The following is a 13,640-nucleotide window of genomic DNA, read 5'->3' as shown; positions in this document are numbered from 1 at the left end:
AATGTTCGAACAAAGCGACTTGAGCTTGGCAACCAAACAATCTTTGATTTGAGTGAAAATGATTCCAAATAAACCGCTGTCAGGAGTTTACTTTGCACCTTTCAAACTGAATCCAAAATGGATTTGTGTGAATTCTATGCATTTGTTACTTTTTGCTTCATTAGTGTTCGTGTTCATTCAGACGTGTACCTCATGTCACTCGCAAGCATCCCCCCACTCAAATATTGTGACTTGAATACTGTAAAAGCGCAAAAAGAACTGATTGCTCCCTCTGGCTCAGGCAAAAGTGGGGGTCTCCACACTGGATTCATGTGCATCACTTATTGTCACAGAAAAGCTCTGCTGTTGTGCAGATACATTTTTTTTCCTGCACAAATGAATCCGTGTGGTTTGATCGCTGATCAGTATAACAGTCCGATATATATTCCATTCATTAAATCTCTTACAAATCTTCATTATATTTTGAACCAGCCAGTAGCATAAGACTGGAGAAGGACATTTAATCCACAGACGTCGCTCGTCTTTGAACTGTGTTCTACACGGCTCTAATTGAATGAGGCAGTCATTTCCACATACTTCAATTGATGCAGGATTGAACGTTTCTTCTGAGTCACATTTGGCTTCTGAAAGAGGATGAGATTAGCTTCTTTTTTTTTTTTTTACTTTCGTCATCAGATCCTGGGTTGGAGTCTGCTGTGTAGGAAGGGTCTGATGCCCCCTAACGGTCGCAGATCGTTATGGTGTTTGCGCCGCTCAATAAAGGAAATGAGTCTGGAGGTGTCGATGCCCTCGGTAGACCCCTGGCCATTCCCTGGCCTCAGCCAAGGCTCCTGTAAGCAGACAGAAGGGGAGGGACGTTTGTTAGACTCTGTCCTAAGCAGCAGACACACAAAGTCCCGCGCCTCCTGGCTCACGCCCTGGAAGTAATCGTCAGGGAAGCTGAAGTCTAGCCGACAGATGTTGAGGCACGTCTCCTCCACACTCTCATCCAGAAAGGGTGACGCCCCGCTCAGGATCACATAGGTGACCACCCCAAGGCTCCAGAGGTCAGAGGTTAGAGAGACAGGCTCCCCTAAAATCACCTCAGGGGCAGCAAATTCAGGGCTGCCCAGTAAAGGGTGAATGTAGTGGGCGGAGTTCAGCTGCACCGCATCTCCAAAATCCGTCAGCTTCACAGTCAGCTGAGAAGAGCTCTGATCCACCACCAGATTTTCAGGCTAATTCAGTTTTGGGGAAAATAAAATGTTTGATTAGATTAGAAAAAATATATATATTGTATATATATTTATTATTTTATATTATATATACATACACAGTGGGGAAAATAATTATTTGATCCCCTGCTGATTTTGTACATTTACCCCCTTACAAAGAAAGTAACAGTCTATAATTTTTTTATATGGTAGGTTTATTTTAACAGAAAGGGAAAAAAAAAGAAAAAGAAAAACAGAAAAGCTGTCTTATCTTATATAAATGAATTTGTATTGGATTGAGTGAAAAGTATTTGATCCCCAACCAACCCAACCATTAACTTCCCGTCAGAGAATCAACCTCTTCTATTCAAACCTGTCCACCACCATGGGAAAGACTAAAGAGCTGTCGAAGGACGTCAGGGACGAGATTGTAGACCTGCACAAGGCTGGAATGGGCTACAAGACCATCAGCAAGAAGCTTGGTGAGAAAGAGACCACTGTTAGTGCGATAATTCGAAAATGGAAGAAATACAGGATAAAGTAATCGCCCCTCGCTCTGGAGCTCCATGCAAAATCTCACCTCATGGGGTGAGGATGATTCTAAGAAAGGTGAGGGATCAGCCCAGAATTACATGGGAGGAGCTCGTTAATGAATGAGGGACCACAGTCACCAAGAAAACCATTGGTAACACACAGAGGTCCCTCAGCTCAAGAATGCACCGTCTGAAGTTTGCCATCAAACACCTGAATGATTCATAGAAAGCTTGGGAGAATGTGATGTGGGCAGATGAGACCAAAATGTAACTCTTTGGCATCAACTCAACTCGCTTGGAGGCAGAAAAATGCTGAATATGACCACAGGAACATCATCCCCACTGTCAAACATGGAGGAGGAAACATTCTTCTTTGGGGCTGTTTCTCTGCTAAGGGTACAGGAAGACTTCACCACATGAACAGGGCCATGCACTGCAGAATCATGAATGAGAACCTCCAGGCCTCAGCCAGAACACTGAAGATGAGTTGTGGATGGTCTTCCAGCATGACAGTGACCAAAAACATACAGCCAAGGCAACAATCTGATGGTCTTGTAGCCCATTCCAGCCTTGTGCAGGTCTACAATCTCGTCCCTGGCACATGAGTTGATATTAGGTGCACTTTCCTAAAAAATACTAATTTGGGTGTGTGGGAGTCAGACTTTTTGCTGGTTGGTTGGGGATCAAATACTTATTTCACTCGATCAAATATAAATTAATTTTTAACCTTCCTTCAATCTTTTATTTTTTTCTGGATTTTTTTATATTCTGTCGCTCTGTTGAAATAAACCTACCATAAAGACTGTCTAGACTGTTCATTTCTTTGTAAGAAGTTAAACAAAAAAAATCAGCAGAGGATCAAATAATAATTGCCCCCAATAATAATAATAATTGCCCCCAATAGATAGATAGATAGATAGATAGATAGATAGATAGATAGATAGATAGACAGACAGACAGACAGACAGACAGACAGACAGACAGACAGACAGACAGACAGACAGACAGACAATGTGAATTAACACTCTTTCATTTGTTAAAAAAATTATGTTTAAACTGACCTTTACATCCAGATGAGCGATTCTGCAGTTATGTAGGTAGTGCAAAGCTTCTAAAATGTCCCGCAAGTAAAAGGCCACTTTCTCCTCTGTAAGGTTCCCCCAGCTGACAATGAAGTCCAGCAGACGTCCCTGATCAGCCCTGAAACCACACCCACACACACACACACACACACACACACACACACACACACACACACACACACACACACACACACAAAGGCTCACTTTAAATACCATTGATGTGTTCATCAATGGGTGCCACTACAAAAGCGTATAACGGCACTGTGTACTCACATCTGAAGGATGAGTGCGTAACTGCTGGGGGTCTCAAAGATGTCCTGTAGGCTGATTATATAAGGATGCTGCAGTCTTTTTAAAATGCTGAGTTCCTGTGTGACCTGATCGCGTTTCATTAATTTCTTATTGACCAGTTTAACCGCTACAGTCCGCTTAGTTCCCTTCTGGTCACAGCGTTTCACTACAGCAAAGCGGCCCCTGGCACAGAAAACACATTTACGATAAATTTTAATCCGACTAATTAAAGATCTACACAACCTCATACACACGCTCTTACATAGTGCTTTATCACAAACAAAGTGCAAATGTTTATACCGTCAACTAACTCAGTACCGAAATATATTAAAATGCACTTGGGTAGCATTACGATTCTCCACCGAGTGAATCTGATTCATAATTTCATGCCCTTAGATGAGCTAAAAATATTTAAAAAATATATTCAGATTACTTTAGCCTTCAATTTATTAACCTTTAATTTAAAGCTTTCATTAGGCATTACAGGATGCAGTACCGCAACCAAGTGTTAGTCTATCTGTAGCAAAGTAAATCAGGGCAGATCTAGTCATAAACTTTTTTGCTTTTATTTAATTTCATATACAGAAGAATCTTTATTAGTTAAATCCAAATTACCCCCAGAGATTTCTACCACAACATGCAGGTTGTTTACAAATTCACAGCAATTAAATCTTACCTGCCCAATTCTGCCACCTCGGTGTAGAAAGACTCAAAGTTGTCTTTCCACATGACCCGGAGTCCATCACTGGAAGTACCTGTGAGGAGGTAAAATGAGTAAGTTTTTTTAACTTATTAGTTCATAGTTCTTCACCAGTACAATAGAGTTACACTGCTGTGTTTGCATGTACACTTACCCAACACCCTGAGACTGGCTGATGTCATAACACTCCCTACATCATTAGTGGCGATACAGGTGTAAACACCATCATCTTCTGCAGCCACACCCACGATGCGCAAAGTGGCCTCACCAGTCTCACTGCATGATGAACATCATGTTTTAAATGCAACGTTACATGCAGGATGTATTGATGAAAATTGACAGTGTCGTCTGTATAACATTCCGAGAGCGTATATGAATGTATACAGCATACGGACACATGTAAGCACCTGTAGACTATGCTGAAGTGGCCGTTGTTGGTCAGCAGGTTTTGGTCGGGTCCCTTCCACGTGACGGTGGCTTTGGGGCGGCCACACACTTTACACCTCAGTGTGACACACTCACCCTTATCACAGGTCACGTCACTCAGCGGAACGAGTATTTCTGGCGGAACTGGAGAAAAGATCATCGAAATCGTTATTTTAGAATCACAAAACACCTGAAATAAGTATTTAAGAGTAGGTACCAAAGGTGAATAAGCAAACCTACCATCATAGATGTAATTCGGATTTAGAAGCTGCACAAAAAAAGTTTTAAGGAAAAGTGAGATTATGGTCAAATTGCAATTATAGGACTAGGATATGAAATATGTGTTACCTTTACAGACACCTTGTTTGGTAAACCCTCTCTGGATTTCCTGTATCCATTTTCAAGCTTGGCCTCTTTCTTTCCTTCCTTTTCTCTTCTCTCTGACTTCTTACGGATACGGAGGGATGTGTGCCATGAAGATGATTTCCTAGTTAAAAAAAAGTTATCTTTTGATTTAATACCTATGATCCAACTTGAGATCAGCAAAAACCAAATCAAAAGCACTTGCAGAATAAATTCAGAAAATGTTGCACTTACTTGATTGTTCCCTCTGGGGCATCGGGGGTGCTGGCTGAGGTGTGGCCCAACACGTAGCCGGGGATCCAGCCCTCAGCGGCTGGGCTCTGATCTGTAGCGGCACGGAACACCAGGAACATATTTTGCTGGTTTGAAGCCAGAATCTGCACCACCTCACCCTGACACACACTAATCTCATCCTCTTTCAGAGCCACATAGTCCTGCGTCACGAGCATTGTGGAAATGTTACTGCTGCTGCTGCTTTCACTCTGTGAATGTCAACACACACAAAATAAATACAAAATAAATCTTTAGTCTGGAATACAGAAGGATAATTGTGTTGGGCAATGCTCATATTATTAAGCTAATGATATACACAAAAGCAGTGCAACAAACAATTACACCCCCATACCATTCATGCACTAGACACCGATCAGGCATAACTTTATGACCATCTGCCTAATATTGTGTTTGTCCCCGTTTTACGGCCAAAACAGTCCTGACCCATCAAGCATTTACAGCAATATCTTCAACAATTTGAACTACAAAAGCTCGTCTGTTGGCCTGCACCAATGGGCCTAGGCTGCCCATGACCCTGTCACCGGCTCACCACTGTTCCTTCCTTGGAGCACTTTTGATAAATACTGACCACTGCAGACCTGGAACAAACCCACAAAGGCTGGAGATGCTCTGAAACAGTCGTCTAACCATGAGAATTTGTCAAACTCACTTAAATCCTTATGCTTGCCCATTTTTCCTGCTTCTAACACATCAAGTTTGAGAAAAAAATGTTCACTTGCTGCCTAATAAAAATTCCACCCACTAACAGGTGCCATGATAAAGAGATAATCAGTTATTCACTCACCTGTTATAATGTAATAACGCCATACTGTTATGCCTGGTCAGTGTGTATAGTTAATTACCTGCATGTCACAATACAGTATCCAGCATTTTATGTATAGCTTTGGGCAGATAAGGGCATGTGGTTTGAGTATAAACTTGAGACCATGCGTAATGAAACCCAATCATGTGTCTCACAAAAAAAGGGAGAATGTAATAACATAAGACAAATAATCATCAATGTAAATTTTTTATGACTCATTTAATGTGCCCACTTTGTGAACTACAGTGTGCATCCCAACATAGAAACTAGTTAGCTAAAGCTACAATTTTCGCCCTTAGAATTAATAAAAGCTGAGAGAATTGATCGATATTTTCAAAGTAGGATAAAAAGGGTTAACAGGGCAGCAGTCCACAGAGAGAAGAGAGAAAAAGCCTGTCCTCAAACATTATAAGTAAAGAATGAAGTGAGAGTGTTGTGAGAGTTGGTAAAAGAGGAGAGAACATTATCTCTCCAGAATCTGCCACATACAAAGATGCAGAAGTTAGTACACTGAGTGGCAGTAAAGATGTGTTACAGTTCAGGAATGCAGAGTTGGAAATCCCAGTCATTGGAGGCAGAGAGAAGACAGATTCTAAGTGGGGTTAGTAAATACTTGAGTAGAAAGAGGGACAAAAAGCAGCAGAATCTTGAAGAGGAGAGCTGCTGGGGCTGAGCTGCAAAAAGCGCTGAAGCAGAGCTCTTACCCCGTTACTCTGGGTGGACTGGATGGACTGCTCACTGGCCGAGGAGCATGTGCTCATGCGGTCTGCATCTTTACTGTGGCTGGAATGTCGGTGGCTTTGGTTCTGATTGGGCCGGCTCAGCGTTTCACACATTTCACCAGGAAAGGTGAAGGAGCCGGGCCGGCTGGCTGGAGAGCCTGGCATGGAGCTCCAGAAGCTGACAGTGGTGGAAGGAGTGGAGCAGCCACCATTCTTTGGCCCTGGGCTGCATGGTGCCAGGAAGTCTTTGAAACCTGACGTGGCCAGCGGAGTGCCCACTGGGGAGATAGTTCCCGGTCTGGGCTTCACCAGTGCTAACGGGGGCACTGTAGCTCGAGGGATCTGGTCTGGAAGGGTCAGATCTTGATTCTCTTTGGAAATGTCCTCCACGGGCTCACTGCGTTTAGACTGAGGACTGTCTGAAAGCTTCAGCTTAGCCGTGTCTCTGCTTGTGTCAGGGTCTGTAGTGCAAGAAGGGAGAGGCCTAGGGGGCATACCTGAGATTTTGTTTGGGCCATCCGACTCACTGGCTCCGGGGCCCAGGGCAGGAGATTGATGTCGGAGAGGCTGAGGAAGGCGGGAAGGTTGAGGGATACGGGAGGGGCGAGAGCGACAGCCTGATGCGACTGGGACTGCTATTCCCCCTCCACGAGCCACTCCCTGCCCTTCACTATTGACAGAAGAACCAATCGGAGCGCTCACACTGGCTCCCACATGATTCCTTTGATAGTCAATAGGAGAGGTCAGCGCTGGAACAAAAAATAAATAAATAAGTAAATAAAAAGGAGGGGGGTCAGTAAGTAATATCAGTAAACAGTAGTTTATTTAGACAAGAGTGCATTAAGACTTATAGACACTGCAGACAACATGCTGTTTCTGTTATGTACATATATTTCCTTTTGAATATTTACTATTATTACTACTGTTTTCAAAGCATTGCAATTTCTTTACTTTTTAAGTCAAACTGTTCTTGTTTGCTACCTTTATAAGTGAGAACACAAATAAAAACTTAGCTTTTTTTTTTTATGTTATGGGAACGGTAAATTAAAATGCCTTATGACTGACAGAAAACACTTGGGCTGGTTGGGTTTGTTTACGATATTGTTTGCCCAAAAAAAAAAAACCTAACTAAGGCACAAAGCCCTCATGCCTGGTTTAAAAAAAATAACCTTTCAAAAGTAAGTCATTTTAAAGCAAAACAGTGCAGTGCAATCGGAATACCAGTAAGAAAGTTGCGCTGGGTTTCCAAGATCTGGTTGATTTGTAGGGTCCAGACCTGCCGGACTCCAGGGTGGGACGAGTGCAAGAGAAAGGCCTCAATGCTGCCATTTGGCATTCTGGAGGTCAAAGTAAACTTACAGGGGTCACCGTCTGCACTGTCCTCCAGGCCCAGACAGCTCACCTGCACACAAACATATTGCAAATGATCATCCTCATGAACCTACACTTTATTAAATTACGGATGCAAAGAATAGACAAAAATTCTGATATTCTGGAGAAATTGATAAAAAGGTTGTTTTGCTGTATGTAAAGATGTTGATCATTCTGAGACCTGATAGATCAAAACTAAAAATAACTGAAGTACTGTACAAAACACAAAAACAAAAATAATTACCCATGTACAAATATGCACAAACATTTTGTATTGTAACAATAGTAGAAAATATACCTGACCTTTTTTGCTTAACTAAATAAAAATATAATGATCTTTTCGTGATATATACAAACGTTTCTTTGGCAAATATAGGCTTACAATGATCACCACATTCAGTCAGTCTTCACAGATTTTATTCTTCTATTACCTGATGTGCAAATATTACCAATTATTATATATTATGTATTGCATTATAGTACATTGCTCACACCAGCAAACGTGCAGCCCTAATATTCTTTCAGAAGTACCAGACCAGGCCTAGAAATAAGAAATTACCTTGATGCTGTTCTTGTAAAGGAAGCCAGGCATGGAGAAACCTTTCTTCTTATCCAGGGGTTCACTAAAAATAAGCATTTGCTCAAAGAGGAAGACTCTTCGCTCCCTCATCCTTCCCAGCAGGCCCCCATCAGCGTCTGACACCATGAAAGTGTCCTGCAAGAGAAGCCGGCCCTGAGCCACTATCTTCCCCTGAAAGACAAAATAACACCAAAATTGAATTCGCTCGTTTATGGTGAAAAAAGCTATTAGTCCACATTGCTGGATTTTTCATTTTGACCAGGCACTGACTGTCTTACATCAAATCCCTGTAGTCGTCCGACATTCATCATGTCATTGCATCGCTTTGGTACAATGCACATGACCTCAACCGCTTTCTGTAAAGAAAGAACATCACTGAGCATTACACTGCGAACCAAATATACATACATTAAAACTCGTTAGGAACAACTTGCCCACCTCCAAATCCAGTGAGTCAAGCCCAGCTTTTTTGGAGAACTTCAGAAAATCCTAGAAGGAAAAAAAAAAGTATTCTCAGCAGGGAATGCTAGTTAGAGCTCCGTTAATATTAAATAAAAAAAAAAAACTAAAGAACACAATAGGGATCCTCACCTTGAGCAGCAGCTGGTACTTCATAATTCTCTGCACTGGTTTGATGAGCAAGTCAGTGATCTGCAGCCTGTGACCCAGACGATGCTTTAGGTCCTGTCAGTAAAGAGCACAAAGCAAATGTTCTTAATCTCAAACCACAGTTTGAACAGTCAAAAAAAAAAGTTAATCCATCTAATTGTAATTTAAATCACTCTAGCACAGACTAAAAAAAAAAAGCATGTACCTCAAAGTAAGTGTCAATATACTCTGAGACAATGTGCTCAGATTTGGGTTTGTTCTGGCAGTAAACAATGTACATGTGCAACCTCCGCTCCTGCAACAAGAGCAAACACAATAAAGACGTGCGATATGGAAAACAGAATGTCTCGATGGGCACTACATGAAGAAATGTACTCACGTGTTTCACAAATAGAAGTCCCAGACGATCGGGGTCATCAAGGCACTTTTCCAACTCTCCCAAAAAGAAACTGAAACAACAAGGATTATTAGTACTTATAATAAGATCCGATGTAGACAGAACACCAACAAAGCTCTAAAGAATTAAATGAACATTGCACATGTTCATAGTAAAAGAAGGAGCACATACTCGCGGTGCCAGTCATAGATCTGATGAATGTTGCCAAACACAATCTTGTCTTTTCCTTTCATATCATCTGGAACGCCTTCCTCTTTCATCCTGGCCATGTAACCCTGTTAAACAAAAAAATAAAAAAAATAACACGGCTTTTACAGACTGTAAAAAAAATAAAAAATAAAAATATTCTAAATGAAACTGTTTAAAAATAGAATCAAGACGTCTTTTTTTTTTTTATCTAATTAACCATAAACTAAACAGAAGCTGGGATTCAGGTTTTCCTTGTTACTGTCCCCTCTGGTTTGCTCTTTATGGATCTGGAACACTATAGAAATGTAATTAAAATTAAATGGTTTTGGAAAGCAACAAGTTACCAGACTAATGCTTGTCCTTTTCCAGAAATCTATTTTCAAATTGTGTGCATAATACATTGTGTGACATGGTAATGCAGAACCGATCAAGAAAAATGTGTGCTTATACAGGCATTAACTAGTCTAAGTTAATAGTTCCCGATGATGCTGACCTTAAGTAGGTACAAAAAAAAATAATAAATAAATAAAAAACTACAATATTTATTGATTTAATGATCAATGAAAAAAAATACACTTGGTGAAAAATGTATAATCCAATCGACTGTACAGCAAAAAAACATACCTCGACCACCAAACCAAGGTCCCTCACATAGTCCCTCTCTGTCTCGACCAACTCCAGCAGCACATAGCTACAATAAGAGAAACAGGACAGTGAACCAACAACAGAAAACATCCTGAAGCAGGTGGAAATGATTTTGTGTGTTGATTGAAGCCTTACTGGCGTCTCTTGAGGAAACCTGTCTTGCGTTCTTCCATCTCATCGATGGGAGAAGAGGAGGAGAGAAGCGAGTTGTCTGAGGGATTGAAGGAAGGACTGCTGCTGTCCCCATGCTCAACAGACAAAGAGCTGGGCCTGTCCTCGAGAGCCTGAGCAGAGAGCAGCCCCGTTACACACAATCACTCCAAACACTATAATCAATGTTCATTTACCTCAACATTACAAGGTATACCAAGAATTTCAGCACACTAACATTACATTACAACCCGATCAAACTATACAAAAACACACACACACGTCATATACATGCCTATATGATACTTACCATCTTGCTTTTGACCAGCTCTTCGATGGCACTGACTAATTCTGCAGCACTCGGTGTTTCTGAGCTAGAGGGGCGGACCGAAAGACGCGATGACGTCTGTGGAAAACGAGTCGAGAGAAAATAAATAAGGCATCATCAAAGTCAAAAAAAAATTATAATCTGGTACACAAAAAAAAAAAAAAAGGTCAGCCTACAATTTTATAGCATTAAGCTAGACGTTTTTATACCGATTAATTTACATTTACTTTCCTAGTCTTAAAAAACATGACACAAAAAGAGCTGATCTCACAACTTCCCTTTCTTACAGGTAACCAATTAGACAAAATCAAATGAGCGCAAGTGAATCTGAAAATGCAGTCACTATGGCACAAATGACATTTCTGAAGCTGTCCCAGATCCTCTGAAAACAGAATATAAATACGCTGTTTTCTGGGCCGACAGTCTCCTGGGCTAAAGTCTATTTAGCCATGAGAGCAACAACTTAATGAAATACATAGTAAAAAAACAATCAGAGATATCCTTTACCCAATTGTGATATGGAAAGAAGCATGTTTGTTATGAAAAGAAGGAACATTCCAGCAGACATTAGCATTATGTTCAGCAACACAACACTGTCAGAAAAAACTATATGAACAATCTAATAAAACATACTTAAACCAGGTGCTGTTCCCTGGTGCACTGTAGTTCAGATGCAAACAATGAAAAAGTATTTCAGTTGGCCGAATGGACTACTTAAATAAAAAATAATGCCGCAGAGCCATGTTCTTGAAGCAGCTCGGCTTCTGTAGTGGATTTCAGCTTATCAAATCAGGCTTTTATGTAAATCCTTTAAATGGACCAGAGGTGGGTAAGTGGCTAAAGATTTTAGGTCAAAGTTGTTGTTTTGTTTTTTTTTACAGACTTTCCAAAAATATTTCCTGTTATTTATTATCTCTGGCAAACTGGCTTTTATTTATTTATATATATATATAAATATATAAATAAAACCTCAAAGAACAGATAGAGCAGGAGACATTTATATTACTTTTGTCTCATTTTAAATGTGTGTCTAATCTGTTCAGATTCATGACACTAGACAAAATACGAAAAAAACAAAGGGCTACTAAACAACAAAACAACCACTTTATATGATCGCATTTATAACCATTAATGAATAATTCATGCTTAAGCAACAAAGCAGTAACTGCTGTTTTCTTTAATCCTTTGTAAGTGAGACACTTTCTTAATGTTTGCTAATCTAAACAAATTTTAGACTAAAATTCAAGAGGCTGATCACAGCTTTTGAATGCAGACACAGAAGTTGACAAGTGTGTGAAGTGAGACATAATATGATGCTGAAAAAGCAATGTTCCTTTAGGAGTCTATTATGAACAATCAGAAGTAATTCAGCCATAACATAAAAGAAGATTGGAATCCAGCAGAAAAATCTCACCCTTGCTGTGCCTTCCAGACTTTCCAATTTGTGTCTGGGAGTGGCCTCTGGTCTGCTTAGCTTTTACATGCCAATTAGACACCAGAGTGGATAATGAGGGGTAAAGCACAGAGGAAGGGGAGGGGAGAGGTGATGGGGAATGGGAGTGGTTGTTCGAGGGGTTGGGAGCGAGAGATGCTCTCTGTGATTCAGAGTCATTAGACACATGACACCCCTCTGGCCCACATACACCCACACACTCCTCTTTGCTTTACGGCATATGGGCATGCTAGTACTGAAGCTACATTCCAGATACGACACACTCTGAGGCACCCAGTCGGTATAAAATAATGATAACGATAATAATAATGATAATAATAATAACAGGGAAAATAATACCTCCAGCAGATCAGGAGGAACCGGCTTTGATAATGCTTAATTATACATGAAGATTTTACATAGAAACATGACAAGTAGAAAAGCCAAAGTCCAAAGTATAAAACTAACAGAAAAAAATGGGGGGAGGGGGGACATTCTACTTGAGCAAGCGTTAAACTTTAAACTATAAGGAAAAAACGCGACTAGGGGGAAATACAGCAAAATCCAGAAAGGTAAATCTGCCTCTATAAACACCTGGGTGATAATGACACGGGGCATTTTCTAAAGAGCGCTGCATCTGTGTCTCTACTATCCAAACAAAGCAAGCTAGAACAAATTATGTAAAGAAAATTCAAAAGACATGGGTTTCGTGTTTTGCGGCTAAGCTGAAGCATGGGAACAGAAAGCGAGATGAAAGGAGGGAGGCCATAAAGGGAAGGAGTCAAATGGAAAGGTATGGAAACTGAGATAAAACAAAGACAGGACACAAATCAACATAATGCTATGGCAAACGATACAGCCGAGAACAAAACAAAAGAGAAAAACAAATTAGTGTTACAAGCTGTTCTTTGGCATGATTAGCCCCATATATTCACCTGGTGCATTTTCACTGAATTTGCTCACATTAGAATTAACAGTATATTTGTCTGTAAGAGGATGATGATGTATAAAATCTCCCTTTAGATTCTACATTAAAAATAATAGACAAAATATTGTGTGTTAAATTTGGGGGGGGGGGGAATGTGACACAGTCAGGCTACAGTCTATACAGTCTTTATACCATAGCAGCACTGCTGAATTCTCAAATAGGATTCTTCAGGTTTTCTGCATTGCAGCAGCTCTGACAGTCGATCCAGCTGTCGCAGATTAATATTAATCAAAGACGACTTTAAAGGTTTACATGAGTCAGCACAGGATGGAGTACAGGATGTAACAGCCAGCCAATTTTCTACCATGTAAAAAAAATCTTCAGGACGGAGGTCTTTTTGGCTTCTCAGATTGCCTATAACTGTCATTGTTGGCAAGCTGCTGTGGTATAAGAGGAATAAAACACTTCAGGATATGGTGTAATAGAGGAAAAAAAAAAAAAAACTTTGAGGTAGTAACAGAAATTTTACTTCAAGTTTACTCCACCCCCAAGGTTGACAAATTGTCCTGTAAAATTATGTCCCTTTTTGTTTTTGTTTTTTTGTC

At 40.5% G+C, this 13,640-nt stretch overlaps 1 protein-coding gene across 10 annotated transcripts in view; it reads right to left on the bottom strand.

The window, feature by feature from the left end:
* Window positions 1–644: 644 nt before the first annotated feature.
* Window positions 645–13,640, bottom strand: part of trioa (trio Rho guanine nucleotide exchange factor a) — a 111,393-nt gene continuing 98,397 nt past the window's right edge. For 5 of the 10 annotated variants that reach the window (XR_014530549.1, XR_014530550.1, XR_014530551.1 and 2 more), the window contains 21 exons: window positions 10,658–10,753; window positions 10,333–10,481; window positions 10,177–10,243; window positions 9,535–9,638; window positions 9,346–9,415; window positions 9,172–9,261; window positions 8,949–9,041; window positions 8,796–8,846; window positions 8,636–8,713; window positions 8,337–8,528; window positions 7,628–7,808; window positions 6,904–7,155; window positions 4,823–5,070; window positions 4,574–4,712; window positions 4,466–4,493; window positions 4,207–4,369; window positions 3,954–4,075; window positions 3,776–3,854; window positions 3,082–3,282; window positions 2,788–2,926; window positions 645–1,217 (listed from right to left, as the gene is read on the bottom strand). Coding sequence is in view for 5 of the 10 variants with exons in the window: in XM_083523321.1 (XP_083379447.1) it covers window positions 672–1,217; window positions 2,788–2,926; window positions 3,082–3,282; window positions 3,776–3,854; window positions 3,954–4,075; window positions 4,207–4,369; window positions 4,466–4,493; window positions 4,574–4,712; window positions 4,823–5,070; window positions 6,389–7,155; window positions 7,628–7,808; window positions 8,337–8,528; window positions 8,636–8,713; window positions 8,796–8,846; window positions 8,949–9,041; window positions 9,172–9,261; window positions 9,346–9,415; window positions 9,535–9,638; window positions 10,177–10,243; window positions 10,333–10,481; window positions 10,658–10,753 (3,603 nt within the window). In the remaining 5 variants the exon portion in view is untranslated. Of the gene's footprint in view, window positions 1,218–2,787; window positions 2,927–3,081; window positions 3,283–3,775; window positions 3,855–3,953; window positions 4,076–4,206; window positions 4,370–4,465; window positions 4,494–4,573; window positions 4,713–4,822; window positions 5,071–6,388; window positions 7,156–7,627; window positions 7,809–8,336; window positions 8,529–8,635; window positions 8,714–8,795; window positions 8,847–8,948; window positions 9,042–9,171; window positions 9,262–9,345; window positions 9,416–9,534; window positions 9,639–10,176; window positions 10,244–10,332; window positions 10,482–10,657; window positions 10,754–13,640 lie in introns of all 10 variants that reach the window. The other 5 variants (XM_083523321.1, XM_083523318.1, XM_083523319.1 and 2 more) reach the window with 1 other exon arrangement.

This window comes from Silurus aristotelis (assembly GCF_946808225.1).
Source record: "Silurus aristotelis genome assembly, chromosome: 21".
Lineage (NCBI taxonomy): Eukaryota > Metazoa > Chordata > Actinopteri > Siluriformes > Siluridae > Silurus > Silurus aristotelis.
Note: the sequence above shows the minus strand (reverse complement) of the source record. Positions and strands in the feature narration are given on the sequence as shown.